The following is a 15,289-nucleotide window of genomic DNA, read 5'->3' as shown; positions in this document are numbered from 1 at the left end:
GGTGATCTTCCTGATAACACCATCTTGGCCACTATGGATGTAGAAGCCCTCTACACCAACATTCCACACAAAGATGGACTACAAGCCATCAAGAACACTATCCCCAATGATGTCACGGCTAACCTGGTGGCTGAACTTTGTGACTTTGTCCTTACCCATAACTATTTTACATTTGGGGACAATGTATACCTTCAGATCAGCGGCACTGCTCTGGGTACCCGCATAGCCCCACAGTATGCCAACATTTTTATGGCTGACTTAGAACAACGCTTCCTCAGCTCTCGTCCCCTAACGCCCCTACTCTACTTGCGCTATATTGATGACATCTTCATCATCTGGACCCATGGAAAAGAAGCCCTTGAGGAATTCCACCATGATTTCAACAATTTCCATCCCACCATCAACCTCAGCCTGGTCCAGTCCACACAAGAGATCCACTTCCTGGACACTACAGTGCTAATAAACAATGGTCAAAGAAACACCACCCTATACCGGAAACCTACTGACCGCTATTCCTACCTACATGCCTCCAGCTTTCATCCCGACCACACCACACGATCCATGGTCTACAGCCAAGCTCTGCGATACAACCGCATTTGCTCCAACCCCTCAGACAGAGACAAACACCTACAAGATCTCTATCAAGCATTCTTACAACTACAATACCCACCTGCGGAAGTGAAGAAACAGATTGATAGAGCCAGAAGAGTTCCCAGAAGTCACCTACTACAGGACAGGCCTAACAAAGAAAATAACAGAACGCCACTAGCCGTCACCTTCAGCCCCCAACTAAAACCCCTCCAACGCATTATTAAGGATCTACAACCTATCCTGAAGGATGACCCAACACTCTCACAAATCTTGGGAGACAGGCCAGTCCTTGCCTACAGACAGCCCCCCAACCTGAAGCAAATACTCACCAACAACCACATACCACACAACAGAACCACTAACCCAGGAACCTATCCTTGCAACAAAGCCCGTTGCCAACTGTGCCCACATGTCTATTCAGGGGACAACATCACAGAGCCTAATAACATCAGCCACACTATCAGAGGCTCGTTCACCTGCACATCCACCAATGTGATATATGCCATCATGTGCCAGCAATGCCCCTCTGCCATGTACATTGGTCAAACTGGACAGTCTCTACGTAAAAGAATAAATGGACACAAATCAGATGTCAAGAATTATAACATTCATAAACCAGTCGGAGAACACTTCAATCTCTCTGGTCACGCAATCACAGACATGAAGGTCGCTATCTTATAACAAAAAAACTTCAAATCCAGACTCCAGCGAGAAACTGCTGAATTGGAATTCATTTGCAAATTGGATACAATTAACTTAGGCTTGACTAGAGACTGGGAGTGGCTTAGTCATTATGCAAGGTAACCTATTTCCCCTTGTTTTTTTCTACCCCCTCCCCCCCCCCCGACGTTCTGGTTATACTTGGATTTATGCTGGAAAGGGCCCACCTTGATTATCATGCACATTGTAAGGAGAGTGGTCAGTTTGGATGAGCTATTGCCAGCAGGAGAGTGAGTTTGTGTGTTGCGGTGGGGGGGGGTGAGAAAACCTGGATTTGTGCTGGAAATGGCCCACCTTGATTATCATGCACATTGTAGGGAGAGTGGTCACTTTGGATAAGCTATTACCAGCAGGAGAGTGAGTTTTTGTGTGTGTGTTTTTTTGAAAAAAAAAAAAAAGGGGGGGGGTGAGAAAACCTGTATTTGTGCTGGAAATGGCCCACCTTGATTTTCATACACATTGTAGGGAAAGTGGTCACTTTGGATAAGCTATTACCAGCAGGAGAGTGAGTTTGTGTGTGTGGTTTTTGGAGGGGGGTGGGGGGTGACAAAACCTGGATTTGTGCTGGAAATGGCCCACCTTGATTATCATACACATTTTAAAGAGAGTGGTCACTTTGGATGGGCTATTACCAGCAGGAGAGTGAGTTTGTATGTAGGGGGGGCGGAGGATGAGAAAACCTGGATTTGTGCTGGAAATGGCCCAACTTGATGATCACTTTAGATAAGCTATTACCAGCAGGAGAGTGGGGTGGGAGGAGGTATTGTTTCATGGTCTCTGTGTATATAATGTCTTCTGCAGTTTCCACAGTATGCATCCGATGAAGTGAGCCGTAGCTCACGAAAGCTCATGCTCAAATAAATTGGTTCATCTCTAAGGTGCCACAAGTACTCCTTTTCTTTTTATTAAAAACAAGAAAAGAACCAGAGATCACCCCAGCTCCAGCAAGGGCTCTGGTTTGGGATTTGTCCTTCAAACCCCACCACGGCTTTTTCTATGGTCACAACAGCCTTCGCTCAGCACAAGCCCCCACCCCGTTAATCTGCAAATCTCTCCTTTGTGGGGTTCTGTGATCTGGGAATGGAATCACAGGGTCACCAAAGCACGAACCTGTCCATGGGGGGGTGGAAGGGGCGTCAAACGGCAGATTCTACCCCAGCCTGACTCTGGTTCCCCTAATCCTATGAGGTTTGCCTGCACAGGTTCAAATCCTGCTCACAGCAAAGGGCAAAGCACCAGTCCCATGGAAGGGCAGTGGGGGTTTGTGCTCCTAGGTCACCTTGGTGCTTCTCAGAATCCAACCTCGTGGGCTTCCCGAGAGGATGCTCAATGCCGAAAGATAAGGGGGGGATCCCGGAGAGAAAGAGCCACATCAACACAGACTGAACGGTGAGGAAATGGGGTGGGGGAAGCAGGCAGAGGTTACAGAGAAGTCTCTTTACACACAACAGGGAGCAGGAGGCAAGTGCAGCATGTTTAGGATGATGGTGGTGGAGAGAAAAAAGGCTGGATTCAATGCACGATGAGACCAAAGGAGGGGAAGGGGAGTGGCAGCCCCACACAGGACCACGGCGCTCAGAGACCCCAGTGCTGGGCACCCTGACTGTCCTAGCTACAGAGAACTGGCTAACAGGGAACCTGGGAGGCACTGACCATGAGATGGTCGAGTTCAGGATCCTGACACAGGGAAGAAAGGAGAGCAGCAGAATATGGACCCTGGACTTCAGAAAAGCAGACTTTGACTCCCTCAGGGAACTGATTGGCAGGATCCCCTGGGAGAATAACATGAGGGGGAAAAGAGTCCAGGAGAGCTGGCTGTATTTTAAAGAATCCTTATTGAGGTTACAGGGACAAACCATCCCGATGCGGAGAAAGAATAGTAAATATGGCAGGCGACCAGCTTGGCTTAACAGTGAAATCCTTGCTGATCTTGAACACAAAAAAGAAGCTTACAAGAAGTGGAAGACTGGACAAATGACCGGGGAAGAGTATAAAAATATTGCTTGGGCATGCAGGAGTGAAATCAGGAAGGCCAAATCACACCTGGAGTTGCAGCTAGCAAGAGCTATTAAGAGTAACAAGAAGGGTTTCTTCAGGTATGTTAGCAACAAGAAGAAAATCAAGGAAAGTGTGGGCCCCTTACTGAATGAGGGAGGCAACTTAGTGACAGAGGATGTGGAAAAAAGCTAATGTACTCAATGCTTTTTTTGCCTCTGTCTTCACGAATAAGATCAGCTCCCAGACTGCTGCACTGGGCAGCACAGCATGGGGAGGAGGTGACCAGCCCTCTGTGAAAAAAGAAGTGGTTCGGGACTATTTAGAAAAGCTGGACGAGCACAAGTCCATGGGGCTGGATGCGCTGCATCCGAGAGTGCTAAAGGAATTGGCGGCTGTGATTGCGGAGCCATTGGCTATTACCTTTGAAAACTCATGGCGATCAGGGGAAGTCCCGCATGACTGGAAAAAGGCTAATGTAGTGCCCATCTTTAAAAAAGGGAAGAAGGAGGATCCTGGGAACTACAGGCCAGTCAGCCTCACCTCGGTCCCTGGAAAAATCATGGAGCAGGTCCTCAAGGAATCAATTCTGAAGCACTTAGAGGAGAGGAAAGTGATCAGGAACAATCAGCATGGATTCACCGAGGGCAAGTCATGCCTGACTAATCTAATTGCCTTCTATGACGAGATAACTGGTTCTGTGGATGAGGGGAAAGCGGTGGACGTGTTGTTCCTTGACTTTAGCAAAGCTTTTGACACGGTCTCCCACAGTATTCTTGTCAGCAAGTTAAAGAAGTATGGGCTGGATGAATGCACTATAAGGTGCGTAGAAAGTTGGCTAGATTGTCGGGCTCAATGGGTAGTGATCAATGGCTCCATGTCTAGTTGGCAGCCGGTATCTAGCGGAGTGCCCCAAGGGTCGGTCCTGGGGCCGGTTTTGTTCAATATCTTCATAAATGATCTGGAGGATGGTGTGGATTGCACCCTCAGCAAGTTTGCAGAGGACACTAAACTGGGAGGAGCGGTAGATACGTTGGAGGGTAGGGATAGCATACAGAGGGCCCTAGACAAATTAGAGGATTGGGCCAAAAGAAATCTGATGAGGTTCAACAAGGACAAGTGCAGGGTCCTGCACTTAGGAAGGAAGAATCCCATGCACCCCTAAAAACTAGGAACCGAATGGCTAGACAGCCGTTCTGCAGAAAAGAACCTAGGGGTTACGGTGGACGAGAAGCTGTATATGAGTCAACAGTGTGCCATTGTTGCCAAGAAGGCCAATGGCATTTTGGGATGTATAGGCAGGGGCATTGCCAGCAGATTGAGGGACGTGATCATTCCCCTCTATTCGACATTGGTGAGGCCTCATCTGGAGTACTGTGTCCAGTTTTGGGCCCCACACTACAAGAAGGATGTCAAAAAATTGGAAAGAGTCCAGCGGAGGGCAACAAAAATGATTAGGGGACTGGAATACATGAGTTATAAGGAGAGGCTGAGGGAACTGGGATTGTTTAGTCTGCAGAAGAGAAGAATGAGGGGGGATTTGATAGCTGCTTTCAACTACCTGAAAGGGGTTCCAAAAACGATGGATCTAGACTGTTCTTGTTGGTAGCTGATGACAGAACAAGGAGTAATGGTCTCAAGTTGCAGTGGGGGAGGTTTATGTTGGATATTAGGAAAAACGTTTTCACTAGAAGGGTGGTGAAACACTGGAATGCGTTACCTAGGGAGGTGGTGGAATCTCGTTCCCTAGAAGTTTTTAAGGTCAGGCTTGACAAAGCCCTGGCTGGGATGATTTAGTTGGGGATTAGTCCTGCTTTGAGCAGGGGGTTGGACTAGATGACCTCCTGAGGTCCCTTCCGACCCTGATATTCTATGATTTCTATGATCCCCCTGCCATGCTCCTCTCCTGGCAGAAGGCCCCTTGGAGCAGTAGGAGCTGGATTGGGAGTGGGGGTCCCTGGGAACAGAGGGCAGCTGAAGTCCCTCAGATATCTGGGAACTAGGCACTGCACAATGAAAGGGCTTCACACCCCTCACAGCCGGGACCGAGGGGCAGCAGCAGCTGGTAGGTCTGCGACCAGGATTGGGGAAAAGACGAGCAGATGGGCCAGATCCCTAGCCGATGAAAACTTCTTTTACTCCAATGATGACAACTTCTCTATTTTCCTCATGTCCCATTTAATCAGCTAACTTCCCTTTTTGTCATCGAGGTGGTACTGACTCCCCAGCATCCTCTATCTCACCCCTCACACACAGCAAAGGGTCATGCAGAGAAAAGGGGCCTGGGAGGGGGAAGAAATCTGCTAACTTCTTCCTGGGACTTTTCACTGGATTTTCTTGTCTTTCTCCCTCTTATAAAGACACCCAGCTCGCAGGGAGCAGAGCGTGGCAGGGCTGGAGGCTGCACACTCTGCCTGATCCTCATTCTCCTGAGGACGGGAAAGGGCCTGGGATACCCTGCCAGCTCTGGCAAAGAGTGGGGAAGGGCAGGGCTGCACCACACCACGTCCCCCGGCAGGACAGTAAAGAAGTTGTGGGGAGTAAAGCCCCTGGGGTGTTGGCATCTGGGCCAGGGGCTGCCCCATGGCTAGACTCTGTGGAGAGGCCGGAACTGGTGTCTGGCAGCTGTCCCGCAGCTGGGCTATGGGGAGAGGGGGGACTGGTGTCCGGGGGCTGCCCTGTAGCTGGGCTCTGGGGGGATGGGAGTGCAGGTGTCTGGGCTCTGGGGGCCCCACACAGCCCCCTCCAGCATCCCCCATCTGGAATTCGGTTATTGTAGGGGTTTCTTTAACTCTCTTTCTCCTAGGGGAATCATTTTTGCTGTTGTCTGTATTGTTGACATATTTGTTGACAGGTATTTTGAATAACTGAAACTGGAGTGATTATATTGTGTTACTTTGACAAATAAAATACACAAAATTTTAAAATAGTGTGCAGAATTTTTAATGTTTTGGTGCAGAATTCCTCAAGGAGTAATTAAAGGACAAAAACCATCATTAACAAGGAGTTAAGTGCCTGGTGGAATGTTGTCTGCCTGGAGAAGCTCAACTTCAGCAAAACTCACACGCCTGAAAAATAGGAAACTAAGAGAGAAGGTTGCCCACACAACCTTAACTCTGCCTGCCCTCTTTCAGTTATTCCCCAATGTTCCCCCAAAACACAAACACATCTTCAGTCTGCCAACACCACAATGGCTAAAAGGCACAATCTCTTCCCCTCCATTTACAACCCTTCGAACCAGACCCCCAACATCAGCTGATCCTGACCAGACACAATCCCAGGGCAAGCCAGATGGATGTGCTGGCTGGTCCTGGTCATGACAGTGACAGCAGAGAAATCCACCGCCATCCCACCCCTACTTAGAGATACCCTGCCCTTCCACCAACTCCCTACTCCTAAAAGCCTGTGTAGGTGAGCTCATTTTTTACTTGTGATGCTCTGAGCTCCCTAGAATCCAGCGGGAGCTGAGATAGGTTCCCACCCCCTACCCCCACAGCTGCTCTCATGTGAGAGCCAAAGGGTTAATACAGAGGGAGCCGATAAGGCTCCAACTTGGACTGGCTGATCTCCACCCAGATGCTCCATGGTTCTGACCCATGTGACTTATTGAAAGAGATGACTCATTATCGCTTTTATACATTTCATTAAAATGAACAAACAAATAAAATGAAGAACACAGCTCACTAAACGTAAACTATACTTAACACCACTCAACTAGCTCTGTATAAGTCACTTTCAGTTTCATATAAAATTAAATTCCAGAGCAGGTTACATCCGATAACTCAAAAATCAGCAGAGCAGATTCCCCTGTCACTTTCTCCTCTGATCCATTCAAACCTGTTTCACTCAACAGCACTTCATTATTATGGAATTGTTATTGACAAAACAAGAAAATTATCATCATATCAGGGAAAAACTGCTGACCTTCTCGTCTGCAAACGATCCCAGCTCAGCAGGAAAATTTCCACAAGTTGCTCTGTCAATAGACAGAAACTGAGATTTAAATGGGGAATGATCGCATGGTGTTTGGGATCCATGGAAATTCCCCATCCAGGTCTGGGACATTTTCATCTCCAGCCGTAACAAGTCGGATTTAGGATCAATTTGCTATGAAGTGCAGAGACGCTTTGGGAGGTGGGGGGGGGTAGATTATAGGTGGATAAGCTCCATTGTGGCTCAAACAGAACCCAGCGCTGCTGGAGTGAGCGGGCCTAGTGATGGCGATGGGGAAGGAGGGAATCCCGTCGACTCACCCCATTTCCTTCCAGTGTCACAGGGGCCAAAATGATACATTTGTCCCACTCCTGCTCCTCCTCTTTGTTATATTGAAATAGATTTTCAATAAGGAAAATGTTAAAAAGAAAAATACCTACTGCCCAGAACAACCTGGATCAGCGTGAGAACAACTGGGAATGAGACAATCTGTCGCCAAAGGGGGAACTTGGTGACTAACACTCGCTCTGCTAGAGCAGGGCCAGTATAAATGTGCTGCTCAGGGATTGTCCAGAGCAGGAACATTGGTGTCGATTAGGACAGGTCAAAGGGGAAGGTGTGAGCTAACCCCAGCCCCTGGGCTATGTCAGCACTGCACATACAGCAGGGTGTTTACATTAGGATCGCTACCTCCAGCAGGCTGGAAAATCCTAGCAGAGACAAAGCCCAGGTCAATTTTAGATCACCCCTACCTGAGGTCACCCCTATTAACCCCACTTGAGGCTGATGGACACTCCTGGCCGGAGGGGGAGACACTCTCATGACTCACAGGAGAAAGGAGTAGGTAGAAAGGACCATGGGTCACCCCAGAGAAGGGCGACCTGCAAAGAAAAAGTGGGCAACTCACCTGGGGGAGCTGAGAGAACAGGGTGACACAAATTTAGGGCTGTTTTCACCAAAGTCCCTGTGTAGGAATTAACAAATGTCTTTAAAAAAAAAAAATCTTTTCTCTGCCCTACACAAAGTTCTTATGGTGTGTCTCTATCCTGTGAAATCACTGATGTCTATTAAGGTGTGAGCTCCAGGTGAAACTTTTCCCACTTTCACAGCATTCACAGGCTGCTCTCGTGTGTGGATCCTCTGATGATTAACAAGGTCCGATTTAAAAGTGAAGCTTTTCCCACACTCAAAGCATTCATAGGGTCTCTCTCCCGTGTGGATCCCCTGATGTCTAATAAGGGATGAGCTCTCAGTGAAACTTTTCCCGCACTCGGAGCACTCATAGGGTTTCTCTCCTGTGTGGATCCTCCGATGTTTAATAAGGCCTGAGCTCTGAGTGAACTTTTTCCCACACTCGCAGCATGTATAGGGGCGCTCTCCTGTGTGGATTCTCTGGTGATTAATAAGGCCTGAGCGCTGAGTGAACTTTTTCCCGCACTCGCAGCACTCATAGGGTCTCTCTCCTGTGTGGTCTGCCTCACGTTTAAGAACGTTTGATTTCTCACTGAACTGTTTCCCCCACTCACAGCATTGATAGGGGCGCTCTCCCGGGTGGATTCTCTGGTGATTAATAAGGCTTGAGAGCTGAGTGAACTTTTTCCCGCACTCACGGCATTCATAGGGACTCTGTTCTGTGTGGCCTCTCTGATGTGCCCTAAGGTTTGATTTCTGACTGAACTGTTTCCCGCACTCGCGGCATTCATAGGGGCGCTCTCCCGTGTGGACCCTCTGATGTTTATTAACGTCTGATTTGAAAGCAAAGCTTTTCCCACACTCACAGCATTTATACGGTCTCTCTCCTGTGTGGATCCTCTGATGTCTTATGAGGGATGAGCTCCGAGTGAAGCTTTTCCCGCACTCACTACACTCATAGGGTCTCTCATCTGTGTGGCTTGCCTGATGTTTAGTAAGGCTTGATTTCTCACTGAACTGTTTCCTGCACTGACAACATTCATAGGGTCTCCCTCCTGTGTGACTCTTCTGATGTTTCATAAATTTTGATTTCTCAATGAATTGTTTCCCGCACTCAGAGCATTCATAGGGGCGCTCTCCTGTGTGGATCTTCTCATGCTTAAACAGGGCTGAGCTCTGAGCGAATGTTTGCCCACACTCACAGCATGTATAGGGGCGCTCTCCTGTGTGCATTCGCTGGTGATTAATAAGGACTGAGCTCTGAGTGAACTTTTTTCCGCACTCACAGCACTCATACGGTCTGTCTCCTGTATGGATTCTCTGATGTCTAGTAAGGGTTGAACTCCGAGTGAAGCTTTTCCCGCACTCACAGCATTCATAGGGTTTCTCTCTTGTGTGGCTTGTCTGATGAGTAATAAGGTTTGATTTCTCACTGAACTGTTTCCCGCACTCACAGCATTTGTAGGGGTGCTCCCCTGTGTGGATCCGCTGATGTCTAACGAGGGTGGAGTTCAGAGTGAAGTGTTTCCCACACTCAGTGCATGTGTTTTTTCTCTCTCCTGTAGGTATTCCCTGCTGGGCTGTGATTTCCTTGGAGTCTTGGTGAGTCCCCTGACAATTAATGGATTTACCCACTTTCTCCCTGGGCTGGTTTCCCTGCGGCTTCTGTGGCCTGTGCTGGTTCTCACAGGCTTTCCCCTTCACACAACACCTGGACACATTCCCTTTCGATCCTTGCGATAATCCCCCGCGCGCTTCCACTTGCTCAGCATCTTCCTGCTCAGGATTCTGCTCCTCGTTCTCATTCACCATCCCAGCACCTGTCAGGACAGAGAGAGAAACCTCAGAAACAGGGGTGGAAAAGAAGGAAACAAACTGAAATTAGAACTTGAGAGACAGGGAAAAAAAACCTGGTAGTGAATTCTCCTAAACTTTTCTCCACAGCGGTGAGAAGAGAGGATGTGGAGGCAGAATTGTATCCGTCAGGGAGGGAGCTGCTGCCGGGTGTCAATCAGGATGGGTAGGAAGCTGTGAGCGATAGCTGCCCATAGGGTGCAAGGCCTCCTGGGGATACTCCTGAACTCCGAGAGCTCCCAAGGCCTTTTTAGGGAGTCCCAGCTCCCTCCTTCAGCCACAGAGTGTATTTGAATTGGTTTAATGATCCCTCACCTGCACAAGCGCCGCTCAGGATCTCTCCTTCCTCAGAGCCCTGGAGATCCAGGCCCCACGGCTCCTCCCCTCGTTCCAGCTGGGAGATCACATCTGGTTTGGGAACAGGAAATCCTGCTCAGGGGATAGAAAACAAAGGAGATCAGGGGAGTTCATGGGACATTTCTTACAAAGAAGCAGCTATTGGTTTTAAACCAGTCTATTGTAAAGCAGTAAAATGCTTGGGGCAGCTTCCCAGGTGCTCCAAGGGGCAGGACAGAGGCATTTAACTATCCCCATCTCTGCTGGGAACACACACAGACAGACACTCCCGTGACATTGATCCAGAATGTCAACTAGCAGACTAAATTAATCAATAGCAACTAGCAGACTAAATTACCCAAACTTTAAAGTCACATTAGAAAAATATGTATTTAGGGCTATTCCTTATAAATAGCTAACGTAGCCATGTCCCATAGATGAGAGCTCTGAAATGCAAACCGGTTTTGTGAGAGAATTAGGGGTAATACTAATTCTGTGTGTTCGCTTATAACTTGTTAGATGTTAACCATGTAAACAGACGGTTCCTGTCTGTCACTACACGTACTGAATCATAGCTCAAAAGGCAATATTAACATTTATATGAAACTTGGGTGTAATAATGTCTTTGTCTATATTTCTCTTTGAAGTTTGTAGTAAACTGTCTATGACAGTGGTGGGCAACCTGTGACCTATCACGGTAAACGGCTGGCGGGCTGCCAAACAGTTTGTTTACATTTGCACAACAGCTCCCAGTGGCTGCGGTTCACCGTTTCCAGCCAATGGGAGCTGCGGGCCGCCGCTTCCCACAGCTCCCATTGGCCAGGAACAGTGAACCGTGGAAACTGGGAGCTGTGGACGGCTGTAGAAATGTAAACAAACTGTCTGGTGGTCTGCCAGCAGTTTACCCTGACCAGTTACCCACAGGCTGCCCACCACTGGTCTATGAACTGCTCAATGGAGAATTACCTTGGGCTGATGAATACAACTAGTTACCTGTGTATGCATAGGAAATAGGGGGGGTTATTTCAAAGCCACAATGCTGCACCAAAAGAATGTGGGCTGTCAAGAGGCTGCACGAGAGCTATAAAAAGAACTCCTGGGCCCTGATCCTGTTATCTCAGATCTGCTTAAGCTTTGCCAGGGGAAGTTTGAGTTGCAAGGTTGAGGTCCTCAGCTCCAGTCTGGGTCACTCCGATATTGGGCACTGGACTGTGACCAATGCAACTAATTCTGGAAGAACTATTTACACCTTTGAAACTCATCATCTCTACTATGAAACTGACCTAAGAACTCGACTCATATCTGCATGGATAATGGTCTTTTAACCAAAGTACCGGGTGTGTAGACATTACTACAGCAATGGAAAGGGTTCCCCATTGCCATAGGTCATCCACCGACCCAAGTGGCAGTAGCTAGGTTGATGGACGCATTATTTTCTGTTTAAAGATCAATTATTCTAACTACACTAAAAGGCATGTGTTTATTCGAATTGTCTTGATATTTTCTGGGGTTTATGGGCATTCAGGGAAGGTTATTGATCCAAATATGGGGTTATTTGATCACAAGGTTCCTGAGATACAGCCCTGCCACCAGAGGCAGCTTTTACAAAATCATCTTGCTCTTTTAACATTTCACTGCACACAGCTGGGGCTGAAACCACGATTCCCCTCGTTCCCTCACAGATCTCGGTCACTTGGCATTTATCTCAGTTAGTACGTAGCCCCCACTGCCTCTTTGGGAAACCAGGACTGAAAAAGTCAATACCTGTAGGAATTGGAATTTCAGAGCAGCACAAGCCAAACTGGTGAATCACGGACATTGAAATGCAGACAGGCTGCAAGACTAAGTCCCTGTTAACTGCTAGAGGGTTTCCCGCAATCTGCTGTCACAGTAAAGGGTTGGCTCAAGGAGATGTGCTGTGGCCACTGAACCTGAACCACACCTGAGCCTTACCTCTGGTAGCTTTCACATAATATGTGTTGTGCATTTTTCTTACAGTCTGCTGAAATTCCCCTTGGAAGCTTTGCCCTCTGATTCCAACAAGTTTGGGTCAAGAGTAGTATTTTAAAGTGCCCTAATATCCACATGCAGAGTTTTGCTAGGTCTGCACTTAAAAGTTTTTCCAGCGTAGCTCTGTCAGTTTGGGGTGTGAAAAATCACACCGCTAACCAACACAGCTTGGAGAGCAAAAGCTTTAGGGAACACACAGTTACAGTGGCAAAAAAAGCCCAAACCACTACTGAATAAAATCAAAGTAATTAAATGCCCATAAACTACATTAATGCAGAGTTACAGTGGCCCAGTGCTTCCTCCTGCCCTCCCAGCATGTGGATGGGAGCTAAAGTTAAACCTCTGAAAACTAGGAAATGAAGAGTTAAAGTACATGTCCTAACTGCAACACAACCTTAACTCTGCCCCTTCTCTATCCCTGGAGTTGGCATTCGCCACTGGGAATGGTTCAGGAAGGCTGGTGCAAAGGTTTACAAATTACCAGGGAAGTGACAGCTTCAACATCTCAGGAAGTCTTTGAGTCAAGACTAGATGCCTTTCTGGAAGATGCTTTAATCCAACACAAGGCATTCAGCTCAACTTGGCAGCAAATGGATGAAATTTTCTTGCCTGTGTTATAGAAGAGGTCAGACTAGATAACCTAATCGTCACATCTGGCCATAAAAACCCATAAATCTACAATAGATACAAGGAAGGACTAAGAGAACATGCCACTGTTTGTGTTGTGTTGCACAGACGGGAATACCGGCATTTACCTGCATGCCCTCCAGCTGTGTGCACTCCGTCATCTCTAGCTAGAATTTGTTGCTGGAGGGATTACTGGGAGCAGCTTGGCAGAGCTGTGACTGGGATATGAAGGGGGGTGCGTGTGAAACTTGGGGCACCAAGTCTGCCTCATTTCCATGCTGAGTGTTGTAGGTTGTGTCAGTGAAGGTGCACAAGGATCTGTTCTTGTCACATAGACGGTCAGCAGCCTGGTGGTGTATGTGTAAAGAGAAGTTGTTAGACTTTGTGCTGTACTGCTCCTGTTCCCAAAGTGTTGTGTAGCAGGGGAGGGCAGAGGGTGTCACTCTATGTGTCACTGGCATGCTGGGGTGATGCTGAAACAGGACAGAGTAGAGGTTGCATTCTGGGGCTGGTGTGAACCTTAACTCTGCATTTCCCCTTCCAAGAACCGAGGGGACAGGAATCCTTACCCAGCGAGGTCACACTCTCATAGTTCTCCTGCATGACGTCTCTGCAGAGGGCTCTCTGAGCGGGGTCAGCAGAGCCCACTCTTCCCTGGTGAAATACACAGCCACCTCCTCGAAGGTCACCGGTCCCTGAAAGAGCAAGAGTCCAAAACTCAGGACCTGCTGCCCCACTCACAACCCCACTATTCGTGGGGGAGAGGAGCCAATCAAATTGGAGCTCCGGGAGGCTCCCTGTCAAAAGAGTTTCAACCCCCCACAAGGCTCCGAGCATCCAGGAAACACCAGGGTGAGGGGACGAAGAGAGAGCTCCTCGTCTCTCCCAGCAGATCCATCACACAGACTAACCAGAGACATGCAGGAGATGGGGCCCCGAGCAGGGTCTAGGCAGAGCTGCCTGGTAGGAAGAGAATGGAGCGTCAATCATTTTAAGAGAAATAGGGGAAGGATCTCCTTGGAATTGATGAGCCACATGGGATAATGAGAGAGAAAAGGGGAAGAACTAGAGAGAATTTGGAGCAGTGTGAGAGAGCGAAGAGGCACAAATAGGGAAAGGGTGCAATGAACTCCCCCCCCCCCCCTTCTCCTCCTCGGATTTCCTGCACAGAGACAGTTCAAAGGCCCCGACCGACCGACCTCCCCCGCCCTGCACCTCCGGTTTTTCCCCTTCCCCACACCCCAGGGGAACCCCGCCAGGCCCCAGTCTCTCTCCCCCCCCCAATCCCAGCCGTGCCGGGGCCGACCCCCGGGGGCTGCAGCGTCTGGGGCTCCCCGGGGCAGAGAGTCACGCTTCCCCCGGGGGCTCTCGGGCACCTGGAGTCTCTGGCTCCGGAGCGGACGGGGGCAGAGCCCGGGGCTGGCTCCCCGCGGGGAACGGACCTGCCCCGGGCCCGATCTCCGGGCTTTGTTCTCCTGCTTCCTCCAGCCCGCCCCGCTCCCGGCTGCTCCTGCCCCTTCCTGTGGGTCCTGCAGACGCCGGGCCCCGGCGTGCCTGTGAGTCGCGGAGCCGCTGCAGGGGCTGAGCCCGGGGCCGGGCCGGGCCGGGCCGGGCCGGGGGAGGCGGCGGCGGGTCGGTGCAGGCGGGACCGTGCTGCGGGGGGGTCGGTGCGACCGTCGCCTTTTTTCGGGCTGCGGGGGGGCGGGGCTCCTCCCTCCCCGCGAGCTTTGGGCGAGCCTGCGGGGGGCGGGTCGGCTGCTCCAAGCGCCCCAGCCGGCCCCCGCGGGGCTTGTGCGGCTCTGAGCCTCCGGCCCTGGCGCCAGACCGCGGGCGGCTGGTCCCGGGGGCTGCGAAGGGCGCCCCAGCCCCGCGGGGCCAGGGGGAGGCTCAGCCCGCGGGGGGCGCTGCAGCGGGGCCCTAGTGCGCAGAGCCCCCGCTCCTTGCAAGCCTGGGGGGCGTAGTGTGAAAATCTCTGCTTTCGCAAAAGGAAAAGGGGAAACTTTCGTGAGCTCATGCTCAAATAAATGGGTTAGTCTCTAAGGTGCCACAAATCCTCCTTTCCTTTTTGTGAATACAGACTCACAGGGCTGTTATCTGGCATCTCTGTTTTGGCTACTTAGGGGGCAGGGCGCATGCTCAGTAACATCTGCGGAAGCCGCTGCCCTTCTGCCTCTGCCCTTCCGTGGCCCCCGGTTCTGCCGGCTGCCCTTCACCGGGCTCAGAAAGGGGCCAGGGGGCAGATCGGAGCGGGGGGGGGGGGGGTGTCAAGCAGCTGGAGGCAGGGTTAGGAGGGGGCTGAGGGCAAAATCGT

General features: G+C 50.0%; 1 protein-coding gene across 5 annotated transcripts; it reads right to left on the bottom strand.

Annotated features, from left to right (window-relative positions):
• Positions 1-6,233: 6,233 nt before the first annotated feature.
• LOC140904219 (uncharacterized) lies at positions 6,234-14,913 on the bottom strand. 5 transcript variants are annotated; one of them, XM_073326639.2, is made up of 5 exons: positions 14,355-14,818; positions 13,548-13,673; positions 13,107-13,325; positions 10,321-10,434; positions 6,234-9,971 (listed from the first exon to the last, which is right to left on the bottom strand). In XM_073326639.2, the coding sequence occupies exon 5, from the start codon at positions 9,961-9,963 to the stop codon at positions 8,281-8,283; it is 1,683 nt and encodes a 560-aa protein (XP_073182740.1). In that variant the 5' UTR covers positions 9,964-9,971; positions 10,321-10,434; positions 13,107-13,325; positions 13,548-13,673; positions 14,355-14,818; the 3' UTR covers positions 6,234-8,280. The 5 variants fall into 5 exon arrangements, with proteins under 5 accessions (XP_073182740.1, XP_078707048.1, XP_078707049.1 ...); XM_078850922.1 differs by lacking the exon at positions 13,107-13,325 and having other exon boundaries at positions 14,533-14,913; XM_078850923.1 differs by lacking the exon at positions 13,107-13,325 and having other exon boundaries at positions 14,355-14,841.
• Between the last annotated feature and the right edge of the window lie 376 nt (positions 14,914-15,289).

Source organism: Lepidochelys kempii, chromosome 28 (assembly GCF_965140285.1).
Source record: "Lepidochelys kempii isolate rLepKem1 chromosome 28, rLepKem1.hap1, whole genome shotgun sequence".
Taxonomy (NCBI): domain Eukaryota; kingdom Metazoa; phylum Chordata; order Testudines; family Cheloniidae; genus Lepidochelys; species Lepidochelys kempii.
Note: the sequence above shows the minus strand (reverse complement) of the source record. Positions and strands in the feature narration are given on the sequence as shown.